The 20,281-nt window shown below is 39.2% G+C and overlaps 1 protein-coding gene across 2 annotated transcripts in view; it reads right to left on the bottom strand.

Annotated features, from left to right (window-relative positions):
• Positions 1–5,459: 5,459 nt before the first annotated feature.
• PTCH1 (patched 1) overlaps positions 5,460–20,281 on the bottom strand; it is a 45,647-nt gene continuing 30,825 nt past the window's right edge. Inside the window, exons 17-22 of one of the 2 annotated variants that reach the window (XM_026866380.1) lie at positions 19,675–19,812; positions 16,528–16,670; positions 13,478–13,577; positions 11,853–12,107; positions 10,269–10,797; positions 5,460–8,666 (exon numbers count right to left, since the gene is read on the bottom strand). In XM_026866380.1, the coding sequence (XP_026722181.1) occupies positions 10,270–10,797; positions 11,853–12,107; positions 13,478–13,577; positions 16,528–16,670; positions 19,675–19,812 (1,164 nt within the window). In that variant the 3' untranslated portion in view covers positions 5,460–8,666; position 10,269. Of the gene's footprint in view, positions 8,667–10,268; positions 10,798–11,852; positions 12,108–13,477; positions 13,578–13,758; positions 13,776–16,527; positions 16,671–19,674; positions 19,813–20,281 lie in introns of those variants that run through there. The other variant, XR_003400152.1, reaches the window with a different exon arrangement.

Here is a 20,281-nt window from a genome sequence, read left to right as displayed (position 1 = left end):
TGGATCTCATGGCAGTGACCTGGAGGTCTAGGATTAATGTTCACAAGTGTGTTCCAGCATAGCTTTTCTGCATGTCTCAGATGGGTGTGAGAGAGGTCACTTCCACAAACAAACCCCTCTGCTTGTTGGTTTTCCCTATGCAACTTTCTGTTTCAGACACAGCTCAAAAAGGCTCTTGAAGTATGCAAATCAGTTCAAGAAGTCCCAGTGTACCACTGACAAAATTATGATTTACAGTCTGAGGGAGAAGAAACTCTCAGGTTTTGGGACTTGATTCTCACCCTCAGCTGTGCGCATCTAGCTCAAGTATGAGCTGGAGCCTCTGCAGTCAGAAATCCATGTACCTTTTGTAGTCAATGATAGAAGAGGGACACCTCCACAGGGATGACTCACTGTGCCCAAATTATGCACTGCAGATCAAAGGAAGGGTATGAATAGCATAACCAGGACCACACTTTTCACTATACCAAACCATGCAAAAATTAAAACAAATGGAGATTTACCCATGAGTAACCCTACCAAAGACAATTTAAAAGCGGTATTTGCTTAAGGCTCTTAAACACCCTTGCTGACTCATGGCTTATTCCCATCAGATTTGGCAGGAATTTTCATGCTCCATGTATGCTTATTTCAGTAACAGAATGTTTTCATGATGGAATGGAATGGAGTGGAATGGAATGGAATGGAATGGAATGGAATGGAATGGAATGGAATGGAATGGAATGGAATGGAATGGAATGGAATGGAACGGAACAGTTGGAAGGGACCCACAACAATGATCTAGTCCAACTGCCTGGCCACATCAGAGCGGACCAAAAGTTCAAACATGTTATTAGGGCATTGTCCAAATGTCTCTGGAACACTGACAGGCATGAGTCATCAACCATCTCTCTAGGAAGCCTGTTCCAGTGTTTGACCACCCTCTCAGTAAAGAAATGCTTCCTAACATCAGTCTAAACCTCCTCTGGTGCAGCTTTGAACCATTTCCACATATCCTGTCACTGGACATCAGAGAGAAGAGATCAGCACCTCCCTCTCCACTTCCCCTCCTCAGGAAGACGTAGAGAGCAATGATTGTCTCTCAGCCTTATTTTCTCCAAACTAGACAAACCCAGACTCCTCAGTCGCTCCTCACATGCCTTCCAGCCCTTCCACTGGCTTTGTTGCCCTCCTCTGGATGCATTCAAGGACCTTCACATCCTTCTTAAATTGTGGGAAGGAAGGAAACATAACCAAGTAATGCATAAATCCTCATTAGTTTATGGGCTACCCATTCAATGGACTGTAATGGTTACCTTGGAGCATTACAGTCTATTGCATTAGAGAACATCCATTTAAATTGATTTAAATCCATGTATTGTTTAATTAGTTGGGAGACCTATTTATGAATGAGATTAAAGCTTTCACAGACAATGTACTTAAAAGCACTTTTTGCCCCCATACATAGACTTTTCCTCAAAATTATGCTGAAATACCTGACAACAGCATAGAGATGCAGAGTGAAGGGTTAAATTAACTAAATGGATCAATGTTAAATAACTTAAACAGAGGAGCTGAACACCCCAGCTTAAGTACTGGTTAGTATTTTCACCAGTTATATGCTTAATAATTAGTTATATTCATATACAGATCTTTTTAGGGGGTAAGAATAACTCAATTTCTATTTCTGTTTCCTCAGTTGATTTAATATGGGCCAGACTGAATGAAACTATAAATGCATGGCATTCACAAAGTTCATGCCATGGATACTTTTGCTCCATCAATTTAGTTTCACAAGAACTTTGTTGACATTTTTTTAGAAGTTTTGAGAAAAGTGCATAAAAAGAGCCTCTCCGCCCTTTGCCAGACAGAAAGTTCTATACTATTAACACAAAGTGAAAAGTTTTAGTTGTCTCTTAGATGTCACCTGATAATCTACCTAAGTGCTATAGTAAGGTGAGTGCTGCTGTACAGTTACACCCTCCCTTGGTCTTTACAACCATTTAAAGTCAAACCTGATAATCTTCTAAAGTGTTGCAAAATGGAACTACCAAAGTAAATGCCCTTAAGTTAAAATAAATGGTCTACTTAAAATGATTGCATAATAGGGAAGCAATAAAGTGAAACAGGGTTTGAATTCTCTTAAAGCAAATGCTAGTTATTTGGGGTTAAAGTTGTGAGTTTCCTATTTTCTCCACTTATTCCACTGAAATAAGGTACTCAAATCTTTTACCTTTATTAGTCTTAATAACTAATAAATAATCTGGTCCCTTGTTTACTGAGAAGAAATAACCCATTTGGCTCAGAGAGGTAAACTGTAATTACACATGGGTTATATGTTTGGAAACTAGGAAAGGGTAAACTGGCATTTTAACCTCAAGATTATCAGTTTAAATCCAGCCATCTCAAAGCTCATGTCATCCATGTTTGGTGACTTACAGAGTCACATATACTTTCAATAAAGCCACCTTAGTGCAGAAGCAGCACTCCATGGTGACAGGCTCTCCTAAAGGAAATTTCCCACTTAAAAGCCCTGCTAAGATCTGGCAGATCAGAGGTGAAACCTCATCTTGTGGTCAGGACAAAATCTGTCACAAGGGAGAGAAAGAGGAAAGATTGCCCTTCATCAAAGTAACAAAAGCTGGGAAAATAAGCATAATAATACTCTTCTACTTTGAGTCCTTTTTAGTTACCAAATAATTATTTTTTACTTTTCCCTTCCCTTCTCTTTCAAAAGGCGAGCCAGACATTGCTCCCTACAAGTCTATTCCCCAACACAAACCTCAGAACAAAAAACCCGGGTTTGCTAAACTGGAACAGAAAAATCAGTCTTACCTAGGCTTTGAAATACATTTGCAATACCATTTTGGCTCTCCTAAATCAGATGGTGGAGCTGTCCCTCTTCCAGAGTACCCAGTCTCTTACTTCTGCTATAAATCACTTTTCAAACACTTCAGTGGTCTTTTCCCCTCAACAGATGGGGAAACCCACCTAATTCATTCACCCGTGAATGAAACCTGGCCCCTGCTTCCCAGCCCTTCCTCTTCAACCGAGGCAGAGCCCTCTCTTGCCTAGGAAGCAGTTTCCAGCCTCCCGCTTCCAACCCTCCCCCTTCCTGCCTGCCCTGGCTTACAGCCTCGCTCCCCAGATGGTTTCACAAGGCTGTGGTTGTCTGTAGGCAACTGGAGACCTGCAAAGTCATCCTCACTGCAAAGGTTTGAGCTCAAAGGATGGAAAGACTGGACAGAAAAGCCACAGCTGTGTGTGCTCCATTGTGCAAAAGTGTATTTCACCTTCATTGTGTGAACTTGAGGTGGTAATTCAAATTAGCTGATTCAAAGCTCCAGCACCTCCTAACTGGCATCTTGAGTTAAGCCTGGAGAAGAACCTGGGAGGAAGATCTGATTAGCGCAACAAATTAAAATGCATGCTGCCTTGTGTTTGGTGCTTCTTGGGGCAAGCTGAATTACAGTAGGTTCACTAACCTAAGGGAGATAACAATCTTCTCCATTGGAGCTGCAAGCAGGTATAGCTGCCACAAACATAAACGCTAGTGACTCGTGCAGTTACGGCTGTTTAAAATGAGGGTGGAAATGTTCTTAAGAAAAGCTGTTGTAGAGTGGGTGGTAAGTGGCCTGGATGCCATCGCAGACAACGAAAAATTAGAGGTAGAGATTTCCTTTGCTTACATAGTATCCTCAGGGGCAGAATGGTTCCTGCAGCACTGAAGATGCCAGGATAGATGTTAAACTTTTTTTGTCAAAGCAGCAGTAATGCTTCATTTTTGTGTTTAATTAGCTGCAATTAACCATGTAAAGTTAAACTGGGCATGTATTTTTGTAAGCTGCTCAGGCTGGGTAGTGCAGTTTCCTGGCATCCATCCTGTTCTAGCAGTAAGGTTCAACATGTCTGCAACAAAAAGAACTGGAATGATTAAATGGAGTAGGGAGGTAGTAATTGTTCTCATTACTTGCAGCAGCCATTAAAAGTAATTACAATTTGGCAACGGTGGTTTCAGATATAAACAGTCGGTGTCTCAGATGCTCATTGGGAGTGAAAGTTAACAAAAATGAAACACCTGTTCATACATCAGTGCTGCTGCAGTTTAGCAGCATGTAGCATTCCTGAAGCTGTTAAATACATGCATTATGCCAACAAAAATCTGGCCACGTTTACTTAGGGTCTGAATAAATATGGCCAATTGCTGACAAAAATCTGATTAAGGTCTTACCTGGGCTTAATAAAACTGACAGCAAGAAGAGCCATTTATAAGAAATCTAAACAAGTAATGTAAGATAAATAGCTATATTTGATGCAAAACAGAATTTTAAAAGAAAAATCCTGTGTCCTGACTGGCAGAATGTATTGATTTATTCAGATGGTTTCCAGTCCTGTGAATGGAGCAGCTCCCATGAATGGCTGGGACACAAAAGGCAAAGTCAGTGAGTTGCGCTAATGCAAGACTTCAGTGGGCACTGTTCTCACAGGCTGTAGCCCACTTAATGCAACCCGACTCAGTCCTGAGGATCTGAAGGACAGTATTTTGACTAATAAAAAAACATGTGCAGGAGTTTTGTAGTTCAAGTCCTTTAACTGAATTTTTTTTCTGGTTAATATTCCAGAAAACATAAAATAAGTAGTAGTTTGTGTATTTCCTCTGACCATGAAAAGTAGAGGCTGAACTACAAATTATCCCAAGACATATTTGGGCTTTTTGTTTCTAAGAAATTTAGAAGACTCATGAAAAAAATCACCAAAGGGTTACAGGATAAAGTGAAGGACTGCTGGCTCTGTGGCCCTTTGGTGGATGCTCAGCAGAGTATTTTTGCACAAGATAAATCACACTGAGGTTTATGATGCACATGACTTCAGACATACGTTGCTACTTACAACCTTCATCCTACTGCCCACAGTAGTCTCCCCTCCTTCCCAAGCAGGGACCTGCACCCTGGCTTGCAGTTGCTAGCACACCTTCTGGGAGGAGTTTTGTCAAACTTCCCTTCTCATGGAGTACTGTAGTTTTCAGAACTCCATGTTCATTTACTTTTTTGTTCTACAAAGTGGGAAAAATAGACTAATTCTCTAATCCAATTTAGGGAGCAACCAGAGAGATGAAAAAAACCAAAAAATTTCCTCCCACTTCTAAGCAGAAATAACCTGTACATAAACTGCTTTACCCAGGGGTTCAAAGTCTACACAGAATTATTGGTTCAGGCATAGAATGAAAGGTATAATCCAATCCTAAACCCACACCGTGAGACATAACAAGGGTAGCAGAATCAACAGACAGACATACGCACACCAGTGTGTTACAATCTACACGTGATTTTAGAATTGGCTCCTGCTCCAAAATGTGCAAATCTGAATCTCCCAAACATCCCAAATTCGTGCTCAGAATCAGAATGACTGCATGACTGTACTTGCACAGCTGACTCAGTAGTACATAGAAGCATTCTATAAACAACCAAATCCGTAACCAATAAGTTATAATATTTTTTTTATTCATGTTAGAATTTCTATCAGTGTTTGAACATTAATATTTAGAGAGTTTGTACAATTTCCATTCAAAGATTAAAATGAGAACCACACTAGATCACAAATGGTAACTAAAACACAGTTCAGAATTGTATGAATATTCACACTCTCTTTGTCTCTTAACACTGTTAAACACTTTTTTTTTGCCAGGGGGTTTACAAGGAAAAGTGTGCACCGTAATTGTATCTCAGCAGTGTTCCAAAACATAATGGTATCATCATTACATATAAACTCTTTAAAAATATACTTCTGTCAAAAGACTTGATGACTACTATGTACACTACAAAAATAAATTTTCATATAAATAAGTTATATGGCATAATTTTATCTTTGTAACTGAAATGACACAAACCCACTCCTACCAAAACAGGCAGGCAATGAGACCCAGTTTGAATATTTTTTCCTTTTTACTCCTTACGCTGAAAGCTACAAGTCCTTAATGTAAATGTTATATACTCTTTCCTATTTAACATTAGTAAGCACTCTATACAAATAAAAATCCATTAAACAGTAAAAACATAGCTGTAATAGTGTTTCCAATAGAAATAAAATCCCTGCATCATTTGTTATAAACTGGCATGACAAATACTGTAAGAAAACATTCTTATGATACAAAAATATAAATATCACCCATGATTAAAAAAGTCAAAAAACAAACCCAAAACAAAATAGATGTTGCCAGCCACTGAGTTCTCCCCTTGCCAATGTGACTATCGGAGAAGGTGGTCTACATTGTGCACGAAGCAGCAGACAGCTCACCCACACACAAGCACACAGGAGGACTTGGGCAGGGGCAGGCGGGAGGCAGCGCAGCTTGCCCTGGCTCCCCTCCCTCCTGAGGAAGAGGAGGGAGCGAGGCAGCCCGCGGCAGCGGTGGTGTCAGTGGGAGCCCTGCCGACCTCTGACACGGGAGCACACACGCTTGGCAGCTGAAGGCAGCTTCCAATTAGTATCATACAGTTTTGTTGCAGAGTTTGTATGATCTGAGGTCACTATGCTGCTACTGCTAAACTGGGGCCCCTTGTCTTTTTGTCATTAAGAGTTTTCGTGTTAGACAGTGAACTGGACCAGTAGGCAGTTGCAACATTAACCCTTAGCGTGCACTGAAACAGTAGCTTATGTATCACGGGATTGACACCAGGCTCTCACCACCTGCTCTTCGAGCTTTCACATTGGAGATCTGTAAACAAGTGCCTCATATTAAAGTGTTTTCAAGTGAGCAAAAAAGACATGGAAATTTGTGCATTTTAATTATCCCCATTCATTATGCTGGCAAGGTCTGTGGGCAAAGATAGACTCCCTGAAGCCACTGGAGAAAAACACTTTCCCATCAAAGAATTGGCCACTGCTGTTCAGATACTGTACTTAAAAAGCCCTACCACTGCTGTGTTTAGAAACTGAATACTGGTTGTGTGTTTGGCTCTGAATACACAACTGAACATCTACCTGCTCTAAATAAACAGCTTGGAGAAGGGCAGAAAAAAAGATGAAGAGGAAGACAGAAATAAGGAAAACTTTTGTTCTATTATTTAAAATTAAGATTCTCCATTCTTAGGGTTTGTTTCCAATGGAAACAAAGATTGTAGTAGTGTTTTTTCAGACCCTTCACCTGCAGATATCCCCTTTAGTTTAAAAATAATAATACAAAAAGCTAAATTAGTTTCGCAAGATCCCAGTTTAGCTGTTTTAATTAAAAGTGCCAATGCAGCATGGGAAAACACAAACAATAGAGAAAAGAACACCCCAGGCCTTACCTGTCATTACAGGCCTTATGTGTCATTACAGTCCTGGACCCACCAGAAAGCCATTTATATTTAAAAGTGTAAATAGATTTTTTTTTTAATCCTTCCGTTTGACTTTCACCACTTAACAATTAACTTCCTTCCTGACATGAAAATAAGGTGACCAAAGATACTGCTTTCAATGATGTAAGGACACAGCTGAGCTGTGGCTCACCATCAAACAACTCAATGATCCAGCTTCTAATGCCACTCACTAGTATCAATATCAAAATAAGGCATATGCTCATTGAATTTCTATAACCACCAGCACCTCTCAATATCCAGCACCTTTGGAAGTGAAAAAATAATGGTTATAGTGTTTGCACTTACCTGGCACCTTTTGCAAAAAAAAAAAAAAAGATCAAAGCACTACAAGAACAGTAATTAAGCCTCACAACATTCCTGGGAGGTAGGTAAGTGTAATTATACCCATTTTACAGAATGAAAAACTGAGGCATGAGACAGTTAAAGTGACTTGACCAAACACATGTGAACCAACTCATTAAGAGTGTGGGAAACTGAACCACAACCCCAAACCTTGACTCCCTGTCTTCAATTCTATTTTAGTTGGGCCTTTGATGATGACAGTCTATGGTATATGTTGGTGAGCACCAACACAATTTTCACTAGTGCCTACTAGCATGGAAAGGCAGACTCACATCAGCATCAGTGGGTTTATAAGCCCACTAAGTGTTACCATACAGTAAAAGAGAAACTACAGTACACCAGGAACATACACACAAAAGCATGCACACATCCAGATGCACACATGGATACACCCAGCAAAACAAAACCTGCACATAGCTAAATCTATTTAAGCCTCCCAGATTAACTTGCTTTTCTTCACATCTGCTTATTTTAAAAATTATCACGCATAGCGTGTTTGAAAGTTAATAGCAACATTTCATACTACCACAGGGTTGTGATATGCAGATTCAAAATATTTTAAACAGACATGTAACTTTAAAAAAAAAATCCTATTACATAAGCAATATTTGCATAGAATTATACAGGTAAATTATACAATATTTAAGCAGCAGCAACTTATGCTGAAATTTAGAACTAGATTAAGCTTAGTTGTGGCACAGAGATCAGTGTACAAGAAGTACAAAGCACGCACAATTTTGTCCCCATTCTATTGCCCAGAGGCAAATGACTCCAGATTATACTACTTTACATTGTTCTTTTGTATATTACATATGTGTACATCTTTTAAATATTTAAAGAAATATTTAACAAAATAATACAATAGGTTACAGTAACAGCGAACTGTTGTCCTGATGCAGCATGTCCTTTTCTACAACTTCTCTTCAAGCAGTTCTGGAAATACAGTTTTCCATCTTTGGCCTCTTCTTTGCTTCAGTTATTACCCTTTACAAATAAAGAGATAAGAAAAACAAATGTTCATTAAAGTTCAAGAAGAACAAACAAATCAAGTTAATCCAAACTCATTTCATTATTCTTGTGGTTACAGTTTGCAGTCAGGAAATGTGGGCTCTGCTTTCATCTCAGTCATGAATTTCCCAGTAAAGAAATACTGATGCCAATCAAAAAAATGCAGATGCTTTGATTTCTAAGTTCCCACCTTTACATACCTGTGACAAATTCAGTCAAAACCAATGAACACTTCAAGGAGAAATATGCTACATCAAACACTGCACACAGTTTAGAATCTCGTATTACTACGCTGATCACCTTGAAAAAGTTGAGCTCAAGTATTTCCTTATTCTGAGGATACTATTACTTGCCATATTTCTAGGCTGCAAGGCGAAAGTCATTCATGTCTATTTGCACTTTGAGATGTCTGGAGAGATGTTTTATAAATCAGAAGGCCATTTTTTATGAATCATCAAAAATTACCATCAAAACTCCTCATGTGTGTATGCTTGTGCATGCATGTACACATAAAATAGTTCTACAACTAAAATAAAATGGCTTGCTCTGGTCAAACTAGTGTCTGTTACTGAAAAACTCTGAAATGCAAAGAGAAAACAGGGATTCAGATTGAAGTAACTATTTAAACACCTCCTCTTTTCCTCAACAGAAAAAAACAGAGTTAAATAGTGAAAAATGTTTTTTCAGGCACAAACCTCAAAATTGGTTTCTCCCCTTCAAAGTATTCCCTATAAAATTAAATGAAAATTTTCAGAAAAACAAACAGCTTTATTCTTCCCCAAACATCTGCTAAAATATCCTGTCTGTTCTGAACAGCACTGTTTCCTGTAACTTTCTCTTGCCAGCCTAAAGACAGACAAAGATCTAGGTATCATCTCACAAGTTCTTGGGTGTATCTGTTGTTTCACAGGAACATATTAAGTGCCCTGCTAGGTCAGCTCCACCCTACGCAAACTTGCAATAGACATGGCAGCTGCCCCCGACAAGGGAAAGACTGGCGCAGACTCCTCCAGTGTGTGAGTTCGCTGGGTGGGTCTTGGAACGACCCTCCAAAGCGCAGGGGACACCCTGCCACACAGCAGTGCACAGGCGTGGTGGGGCCTGCCCACCTCTCACTCAGCCCATCTTCCAGAGGGAGTCAATCCTTACTATGGACTTAAATTCTTTCAAAGATTTTTATTCAAGAGAGGACAATTCTTAAAAGTCTCTGGCAATTTTATGCTCTCCTTGGCAATGTCATTACACAAAGACATTACAAAACACATCTGCTTCATTTTCCTGATCTGGTAAACTAGGAATGTACAATGTACTTACCCAGTTTACAAGGCTCTTGGAAGTAGTTCATGTCTGAACCCCCTATAACTTCTCAGTGTTGGAAAGTACTATCTTATCCAAACTGATTTCTAGTGCAAAATGTACTATATTCATGGTCAACAGATTTAATATGATCAGGGACCAGTACCAGAGTATACATACCTGAAGGAAAGGTACCTCAGAGAAGTTTTATCTTTCCTCTTTCTTTCGATCACACCATTGCCTTACATAGGCAAAGCTTGCAGCTACAGGAGACAGACCTACCTCACTGTGAGCTGTTGCCAGGTATCCTTTCCTCACATTCAACATCTTGCAGCTCTATAACTTCTACTTTAGAATTTCTTCTTTCACACCGCACATTAAAAGGCACATGGGGGTCCTCAAATGGCCCATGGTCAGCTTCATGGTATCCCTCATAGGATGGAAAGCTCCCCCCTCGGGAGCTATGGCTATGCACCGCAGGGTGGACAGCGACAGTCACTGAAGCTGAGGCAGTCACAGTAGTGATAGGCTGGCAGTACGCTGGTCCTGTGGCACCCACGGCGCCAAACGTTGGGCTTCTCATGTTATGAGAACGAGCCCTGTGGCCCAAGCGATCCCTATTGCTAGGTCCTGAATGCCCTTCAGTAGAAATTTCAAAAGCATCCCTGCGAGGGCAGTAAGGAGGTGGTCGCAGCCCTTCCCTCGCTTCCCGTTTGGGTTGTCTGCCCTGACGCCATGCTTGCTGCATGCCGGACTCTGGATTCGATTGTAATCTGGGACTTGACTGATGTCTTGTCTCTGGCTGAACCACCTGAAAGAGAGATGCACAGTTATACCTCTGACAAAGTGAGGCAAATAAATGCTATGTTTGCTTATATTTTATGCTGTGAACAATTATAATGATGCTGTCCTGGCTCTAACTCTGCAAAGGTAATGTTCTGGAGTCTGATAATTGCTGATTTTTTCATGTAGCTTTTGTCTGAAGTTAATAAAACCTGGAAAGCATACCTTCGAAAACACACAGGATGACAGCTGTAAACATTATTGTAAGCTTCCTACATATTGGTCCTTCTTTTCAAAGGAATGGGTGACAAGCACTTTATCTTAACTCATTCAGCAAGCAGAACTGGAGGCATTTGAAAAAGGCTCTGTTCCATGCAGGGTACATACACAGGATGTTAGTAGCGTAGTTTGTATAGACTGTAGGAATCTGTTTTCTGATTTCTGTAAAAAGCGTGAAGCGCAGCGGCCACATCAGTCAATAAACCGTGACCAACTTCAAATGTGGCTGTGCTTGTACCTATTTCTAGGCCTCTGCTGAACAAAACCAGATCCGCATTGCAGCTCAGCATGCAGCATCAGCAGGGGTAGGAGACAGAGCTTTTTCACTTTCCTTTGAAACTGCAGTTATGCAAACCCAGTAGCAAGATACAACAGGCCCAAGATCTGGTACAATCCTGAAACTGTTTTCTTTAGGCTCTATCACTCTTTCTCCCCAGAATGTGCCGTCAGAATGAGGTATACAAGATGCTGATCCACAAGGAGCTATGTGGAGGAGGTCTGGGTCTTTTAATCTCTTCCCGTTCTCTCTCTGAAAGCAGTCATCAAACAGACGGAGAGCTCTCTCTTGTGGCGGGTGCCAATATGATGTAACAGCAATTACACATGACAAAGACCTCTGTTTTCATACCATCAATTTATCCACAACTTGATTATAAAGGAATCCCTGCTTACAAGTTTTGGCATAAAGACACAAAGCATAATCAGCCAGAAATATGAAAGAGCTTTCCACAAAAATAGATTTAAATAAAAAAACACCTAAATACTCTTTTTGCCTCACTGCCAGTCAATATGCAAGCTACTTACAGTGGATCTTGCGAAGACAGGATTCTCAGTGGCTTCCACTATTACTTGATGGACTGGTGCCCCAGGGCCTTGGGTGGCCTCATACTGATGAAGCTCTTCACTGATGCCAGACACTGTGGTTTGAGAGCTGTACTCTGAATCAGAGGAATCTGACCCATTATTTATGTGCCCGGGTGGCAATGCAAACCTCACAATGCTTGGGGGTGGCTCAGGAGATGGTGTGGGCAATCTGTTTCTTCCATTGGCTGGAGAAACCTGATAATGCCAATGCATTCAGTTAACATTCAGTTAGCATTACCCTTTTAATCATTAGTGCTTGACACAAATGTTCTTCTGCCAAATACACCCTTCCATGCCAGGAGAACCTTAACACTAGTTTTCTGATGAACATTTAAATTGAACTAAAAAAATTAATGAAAGAAAGAGACACATGTTCTCCATCTGTGGATGTGTATGTAAACAGGATTAACACAGATTCTTCGGATATCGTCTCAGAAAGTGCACAAATGTGTGTGCATGCATGCACTTACAAATACAAAAATAATATGTGGACTTCCCTCCCCCCTCACCACACATTAACAGTGATTTCATAAAATCACATGAAATGTGTATGTGAAGTATGGGGCAGTGACTATTTTCAAAGAAAGATGGACAAACACATAACAGCAACATATGTGGTAATAACATATGCAGAGATATATACTGCTTGAGTAAGGGACAAGTCGTATACTGTTAGAAATAGAAGAGATTATACACTGTCAAAACTGCTCTATTGATGCTAAAAGAAATATTTCTGAAATATTACTAGTGCTGTGTACATACCTTGTGTTTTATTCTTGTACACTCACATACAGACACATGAAGCACAGCACACTGATTCTACTAGTATGTGATAAAGATAGCCCTATGTAATGCAGTAATTCTATTAACTATAGAGTAGGTAATGAATAATCAACAACCAAATACAAATTTGGTATCTATGAATCTTTTTTTACTGGACTTGGGCTTTACACTCTAGACTCATCAGCATCTAAGTGAAGCCTTCCACCTACCAAAAATGTTGTCTGAACCAAGAGCATATTGCAGGGAGGGGCAACTGGACAGAGGGGACCTTCTGGCAAACTGGTCATGATTACCAAGGTGTGGTCTGTGGACCACCACTGGTGTATGTTGGTCCACACAGGCCTTCCTGGTGGTCTGCTGAGTTAAGTATTTTGAGGAAAGTAGTAGAGGCAGTGAGGTAGGAAAGAAGAAGGTACCTGTACAAAACGAACTGTCTTTTGCAAAATACTGGGGAAAATCCTTATTTTACAAACTAGATTGCATGTCACATTATGCTTTTAAAAGCATAATCCTACACTTGTATCGTTTGCCAATTGCAACCTCTAAAACAGTACTTATTAAAAAAACCTTTTAAAATGTTAAGTAGAAGAATATCAACTAAATAACAAACAGCACTTTTAATAACGTTAAAAAACCCACAACCCTAGAGCAAGAAACTTAAAAACTAAGAAATCAAAGAGAATTTAAAAAATAAAAGTTTCTAAAATGGGAGGGGTGATTGGGGAGGGGGCATGGGTACAGGCATAGTATTATTTCTTCTGTTCACCATTAATTTTACTGACCTCAGGGTATGGTCCAAAGAATGAAAGAAGAACAGGAAGTAGTACCAATCCATTGAGGACTCCCAGAATGGTTAAGATTGCCAAAACAGCAAAGAAATACCTGAAGTAGTGTTTAAGGTGTTTGGAGGAGAGAAGAGCCACAAATATTCTTAGAAATAAGTGATTACAAATTACTTCTATGTATGTTAAAATAATACACATACTAAATTAAATCTAAAATATTACTAACATTGTACTAAATAATTATACCACTTTCTATATACAGATATAAGGTTTTTTACCTTCTGATTTAGAGAAGCTACATTCCACAACCCAAAGTGTTAGTTGATAAAGGAAAGAAAAAAAATTACATTTGTTAATTTCCCAGAATCTGGAAGCATGTAATGTTATTTATGAATGTGTTACACAAACACAAAAATATGGCATGTGCAGTGAATAGCTGAATGGATTGAAAGCACAAATACAATGAAAAGGGGCCCCCATTAGTGAAAACCCAGCAGAAGCAAACAAATGAAGTGAAGGGTGTAGAATTTAAACAATTTAGCCTAGAAGGAAAAGAAGCCCTCTTCTCCCAGCAGCTAATCCACTGTGAAATGCTTCTGCATCTTACAGCAGAATCTCTAATTAAACCTCCAGTGTATCAGGTAAGGGTTTCCCTTGCTGTTCACTAATCACAACTTTCCGCCTAGAATTCTGTGAGTTCCAGTTTTACCAAATAGCTCGAATTGCAACCTTTTTACAACACAGAAACTCGCTTTCTGCAAAGAAAATGCTGCCCATTCTATAGTAAGCTTCAGCATTGTACTGAGTAAGAGCACTCCACAATGGCAGAGCTGCATTGCAGGCTAATCTTTTGTTGAACAATTTAGCATCTCTGAATACTCTTGTTTTGCGTCAGCCAATTCAAACATAAAGACTGAAGTACTGTGGAAGAAGAGGAAAGTGCACAAGTGGTTGTCCTTTCCCACCACTGAGGGCTAAGGTCTGGGATCCTTCATAAATACCAAGGTAAACCTGTCAGTAAAAGGAAAGCCTTGCTAGTTGGTATTCGGCACAGCTGGGGCTCAGACTAAATTTAAGGCTGCGTTGTAACTAATGATTTCAAGGACTCAGTCTTGTTAAATTCTTGGAGGAGAAGGCAAAGGAGATGAACAGAGGGCAAGTTTGCTACTAAAGTGTCTGCTGATTATATTGTCTAGCTGGCAACAAACTTTACTGCCTCCCTGTTTCCACATCTGATCAAATATATCAGACTTCTGTAAAACTACAAATACCCTGCTATTGTAAACATTTGGAAATTTCTGATCTGCATTAGCAAAAATCAGCAAGCCAATCTACTTTAGTAACATAAACCACCAGAACTTTATACTGGGACAGACATCAACAACAGGCATTAAAAACATTTACATCTCATCCATCTAACACTAGGATAAACAGGAGGATTATAGCTCTGACCACTTGGTATATACAATGTCTGTTAATTTACTTAATCTTCCACACTGTTGGACTAATCTATCGCCTTCCGGAAGTTTGGGATCTTCTTCACCCTCTGTAACAATGCTCAGGCTCCCATAGTTTATTTTATTTTATTTTTTAAACAAGGCAAACTGAAGTCAGATTGTGCTAGAAAATGAGAAACTGATGGCCAAAAAAAGTAAAATAACGTAAGTTGAAAAGTTGAAAAGCTCATTTTATAAACTGAGAGAATATCCAATCCAAATTTGGTGTGAAGGGCTGCTACAATCTTTCATTTGCTATGACACAAAAATGTGCTTGCCAAAAATCTCATCTGTTAAGTAGGAAAGTAGCCCACCAAATGTACCCCTGTAAACTTAGGTTAAATCTGTAAGTAACCTATATGCCAAAGTGTTCCAACCCTTACAAGAGCAGGCCTGAAAAGAATAATTCTGTCTTATTTCTTCAATAGCAATAAAATAAAGTGAAAAAATACTGACTTGGGAAAAAAATACAAATTCTATTTCAGGACATGCAATACCTGCATAGTAAAAATACTCATGTAGGTTTCATGAGGTCTAACTGCAAACTGCCTGCTTTTTTCAAATCTCTTACATACATAAACAAAAAATCCTGATGAGATTTAGCAGCCATTCTCTCAGTTCCTGACTCTGACATTTTGCTGTTCTTGTTGTCAAATGGATCTCAGCTAAGTCTAGTCATCTATCCAGCTTACCTTAGTTAAGTCATCTTTAAGAGCATTTTTTTGGCCCAGTTCTACCTCAGTTCCATTTTAGGGTTTGGGATTTATTTCATGGTGTAGTTTGCCACAAAGAACCTGTGTTACTTCTAAGTTAGATTAGAGCCATTTTGCAAGGCTCCACAGGTTGTTTGGAATAGAATAGGATCTGTTTCATTGCACTTCTCAAATTCCCCTCAATGAAAAATTGGCCTTCCTCTCATAGTTGACAAATTCATTCTTAATTAAATTCACAAGAAACAGTCTGCCTGGAGTTCTAAACAGAAGGGCTTTCAGGCTTTGCTTTACAAAATTTGAATATGAAGTTCTGTGTTCATACTTATGATTCCCTAGCTTCCAAACAGGACCTATTATACATCACTGTAAACCTCACATAATGATAGAAGGAGGAGGCCCTGAGAGAGAAACTTGCAGCACATTTGCATCGTGTTTGTAGGTTCACGTGTCCTTTGCACACAAATTGTTGCGCATAAAAGAAATTAGGAGAACCTAAAGGTTAAAGGTCAAACTTAGCTAATACTGGACAATACTAGATGCTTTGAACTGATTCAAACCCAGAATTAGCTAACGTTGCTAAAGAGCCCCGTTTTTGTCTTCTTTCATGCTGGGCATCAGATTTTCCTGGAAACAGATTTTAATACCAGCAACGGAAACACTATGACGTCTAGCATGTAACAAGGAGTCAGTTAAACAGAGGGAAAGCAGGACCATGAGGTAAGCATGCTTGACACACCATGCACAGTAATAAAATGACAGATATGCTGAAGTGACTAAAAATTAAAAGCATGCTTATTTTTATTCTAAAAGAAAGTCAAGACACACACAAATGCTTTACCTGACAATAAAATCAAACTCTGATCCTGCAAGCATTAACACTCCAAGCAGAGTGGACACAGCCCCATCCAGCACTGGTGCAAACATGTGTTCCAATGCAAGGACAGCCCTATGGTTCCTGTCTCCTATGGCAGTTAAAAATGCCTGTAAAACAATTTAACAGACAATTGTTAATTAACAATTAACAAAAAACTGTAAATCCAGTTCAATAGACAGATGCATACAACCTCCCAAACAGCCTCTTCATAGCATGCACAGATTTTCGCCAGTTAATTACTTCAAACAATGGTTCATGAAAGTATCTCTACAGCTGGCTAACCTTCAAGAGAAGGCCTGTTTCTGCAGTCACACCAGACAGCTGCTGCTGAAGTCACATGAGCAGAGTAAGCACTAATTACAGAGTCAAGCCATAGTAATAACTTTGGAAACAATGCCTGCTTGCATTAGTAGGCTTTTGTTTCCAGCTTTGCTTATTTCTACCTACAAAGAATACATTTCATGGTGAAAGCTCTTCAAGTGTCAAAATTACAGGGGTACACCTCTCACTCTCATGGGACCATGGTTTCCACGACTTTTTTAAACACTTTTATTTCATTCAAAATGTTTTTTCAGCTTCTACTACTTCAAACCTAAAAGGCCTATACATATAAAATAGCCTGTGGAACAGCACTAAACACAGTGGTGCCTGAGCAGCAATGACTAGTGAAGTATCTTTCTCCCTCCAACTCCTTAGTGAACAAGCCATATCAAAAACACTCAAATGCTGTTGTTTCGTATGAATTTATCTTGTTTGTGTATGACTTAAGGGTTTAAGAAGACAAGAACCTTGTTGATCTTATTCCTGTCATTTATAACAGAAATTCTCTACTACCTATTAAGATATGAGCTCAAGCAGGTATCTTCTTCTTGGTCCTGGAATTTCAGTCTCTCCTCTCTAGCAGCCTGTTTTCACTTATCTGACAAATTCAGGGTGAAATCAGTCAACACATTAAAAAGTTACTTGGTGAGACAAGCAGACCAAAAATGTGTACATGTGGAGTGAGATCCTCAACCCTCACTTCCATAGGTAGCCAAATCATGTATTATTAATCTTTAAAAAGTGGTCTGTGGAAAACTAATGTATCCAGGACATTCTACATTTGCATATACATAAATGCATAAATACCCCTCAGTGCAAAGGCAGCTGTCAATGAGAGGACTCACATAAATGGGAGCTATGGGATCTGACCCACAAACATATTAGCAAGTTATATAAACATATGTACATATGTGTAATTAAAAGATGCATAATATAGGAGTCTACTATTGATTCAGAATTTATTTGCAGAATTTAAAAGATGAGGTCACAATTCAAAAGCGATAGCAGAGAACTGAGCCACAAGTGGACTGTGAAACACTCTTAATCAAGTTCAAATAAGTTCTGTATCAACAGTGCCAGCATTGCCTTTTTTGTTTATGCAACACTGGTTTGACTCTTTATGCGAAGGAAGTTCTGTGAAGGTCAGGACTGCTGCTATCATTTGCGGTCTACTAGTCAACATGAAAAAAAATGCAATTTTCAGTTTGCTTGGCATTCACCTTCAGCCACAGATGATTTGTATATACATCTCTCTCTCTCTCTCTCAAAAGTCCTGTAAATTAGGTTAGTTTCCTCCCATTTAGAAACAACTGCTTTGTTCTTTTTAATTACGATTTTCCCGTTTTATATCTTCAGTTCTAAGAATTTGTAAATTTCTTTCTTTCTCTTGGACACCGTTAGTTTCTGGTAACTCCCAAACTATTTCAAGTCCCATCAAACAGGTTTACCTCCTAAAGCCTATTGGTAGCAGCAGGTGAAAAAAGACTTCAGGGACCCAGTTGATCCTCTGTAACCCTACCCTACCTTCCCAAAGAATTTCTTAAAATTATTCTTTCCATTCTGCCACTTTATGTACCCCAACTCTACATCATCTACAAAGTGTTCTGAGGTTTTAGCCATCTCCAGTGTGCTAAGATCCCATAGTACCTCCTCTCTTTTTCACTATCACCAGATCCTCTTAGCAGCCTACCAGTGCTCCTTCTGAGTCTAAAAGGCCCGTTGCATTCCCATCCAACATCACCACCACTTTCTAGCCCGCTCCCTTCAATTCTTTTTGGATTGCTACAGAATTAATATATTAGAGATTGTGGTAGAATACAAGCAACTCCTCCCTGAAATTATCTTACAATATATATATATTCATCCTTTCCAATTTTTTAATATAGTAAAATTCAAATACATGAAGACAATGATATCCTTAAACTATTCTGAAATAGTGATTAGAATAGCCTTATAGGAAGACGACTTAAGCTGAGTGTGCAGAATGTTGGAAAGATCAGCGCTAACACTCTCAAATGTGAACACAGAAAAACAGTGCTTTATTATTTGTCACCAAACAAAGCAAGATGAGTGCTGTATATCTTGAACAAGCAAAAGTGCTCCCTTGCAAGCGCACTTGTCATTTCTACTCATTTTTGCACATCAGGTTACCTAAGCTGGGTGACAAGGTGCACTCTAGATTTGGACACTTAATCTTGAAAATGTTGAGTATCCTTACATAAAACATACTTTTGCCCCCATCTGCTCCTCCTCATTACACTGCAAAACTATTTTCCTACAGACTGTGTGAGGCCACTATTAATAGCTGATGGGTTTTGAAAAGAAGGTGCAGATTTTTCAAGTGGAAAATGAGTCCAAATACATTCAAATTTTAGTGGTTCAGAGAGATCAAATGATGTGGGTTTGAAAATCTTCTTTAAAGGCTTCTCTTTCACAAGATACAGAATCTACGTGTAAGAGGGAACAAACAGCTACTGAGGCAAGAGTGAGGCTGTAGACAAGAACCAGAAGAGTCTGGACTGAAGTAAGGTACACTAAGAGTTCTGTTTTGTCTGTGTATTTGCATCACTCAGACAAATAGTTATCATAGGTAATGTATCCCCTCTTATCTCCTGGGAGACTGACTCAATAGTCAAGAACGACCTCATTAAGATCAACTCCACTCTATCAAGACAAACCGAAAGACATACAAAACTGTGACCAATTTCCTTCTAAGAGACATGTAACTGGTTTGTGATCCTAACATTGCCATCATTTTATTTTAAAATATTTAGAAAATGCTTTACATACCAAAGCAACATGAACAGTGAATTCCACACCAATGCCAACAGACGCAATCAGGATAACCACAGGCACTGCACTCAGCTTTATTCCAATTAGACCCATCATGCCAAACAGCTCCACAGTCATCAGAGCCAGGACGACCACCTAGATGATTTCAAACAGCTGTTAGTAACTTCTTATACTGCAGACAAATGAAGAGAAAGACATTTCAAAACAACATGGTGACTATACAATGTACTCCTCAAAGCCATCCTATATTCCCAAAGGCAAGCTGCTTTTCCTTGTTTTGTTGTGCTCAATGGCAATGACTTGCTAAGGAGCCAGTTTAAATTACACTCCCAAGAACCAGTTAACAGACCAAGGAACAATTTTGTATTGGTTACAATTTATCAGTGATCTGACAAACAATTTATTCTTCCTTATCATGGATGCCCCCCCCCTCATATATTTTTTCTTTTTCATCTGTTTCTTAGACAATCCTTCCAGAAAAAGTAACTTTCAACTACCTGTAGTAGAATTCTTTTTGTAGAACTAAAAATGTGAGTGAGAATGACATTTGAATAGGTTTGAAGCCCAGAAGAAAGTGAATGCCATAATCAGCTGATGAGTTTCA

Source organism: Athene cunicularia, assembly GCF_003259725.1.
Source record: "Athene cunicularia isolate RWA chromosome Z unlocalized genomic scaffold, athCun1 chrZ_part2, whole genome shotgun sequence".
Lineage (NCBI taxonomy): Eukaryota > Metazoa > Chordata > Aves > Strigiformes > Strigidae > Athene > Athene cunicularia.
Note: the sequence above shows the minus strand (reverse complement) of the source record. Positions and strands in the feature narration are given on the sequence as shown.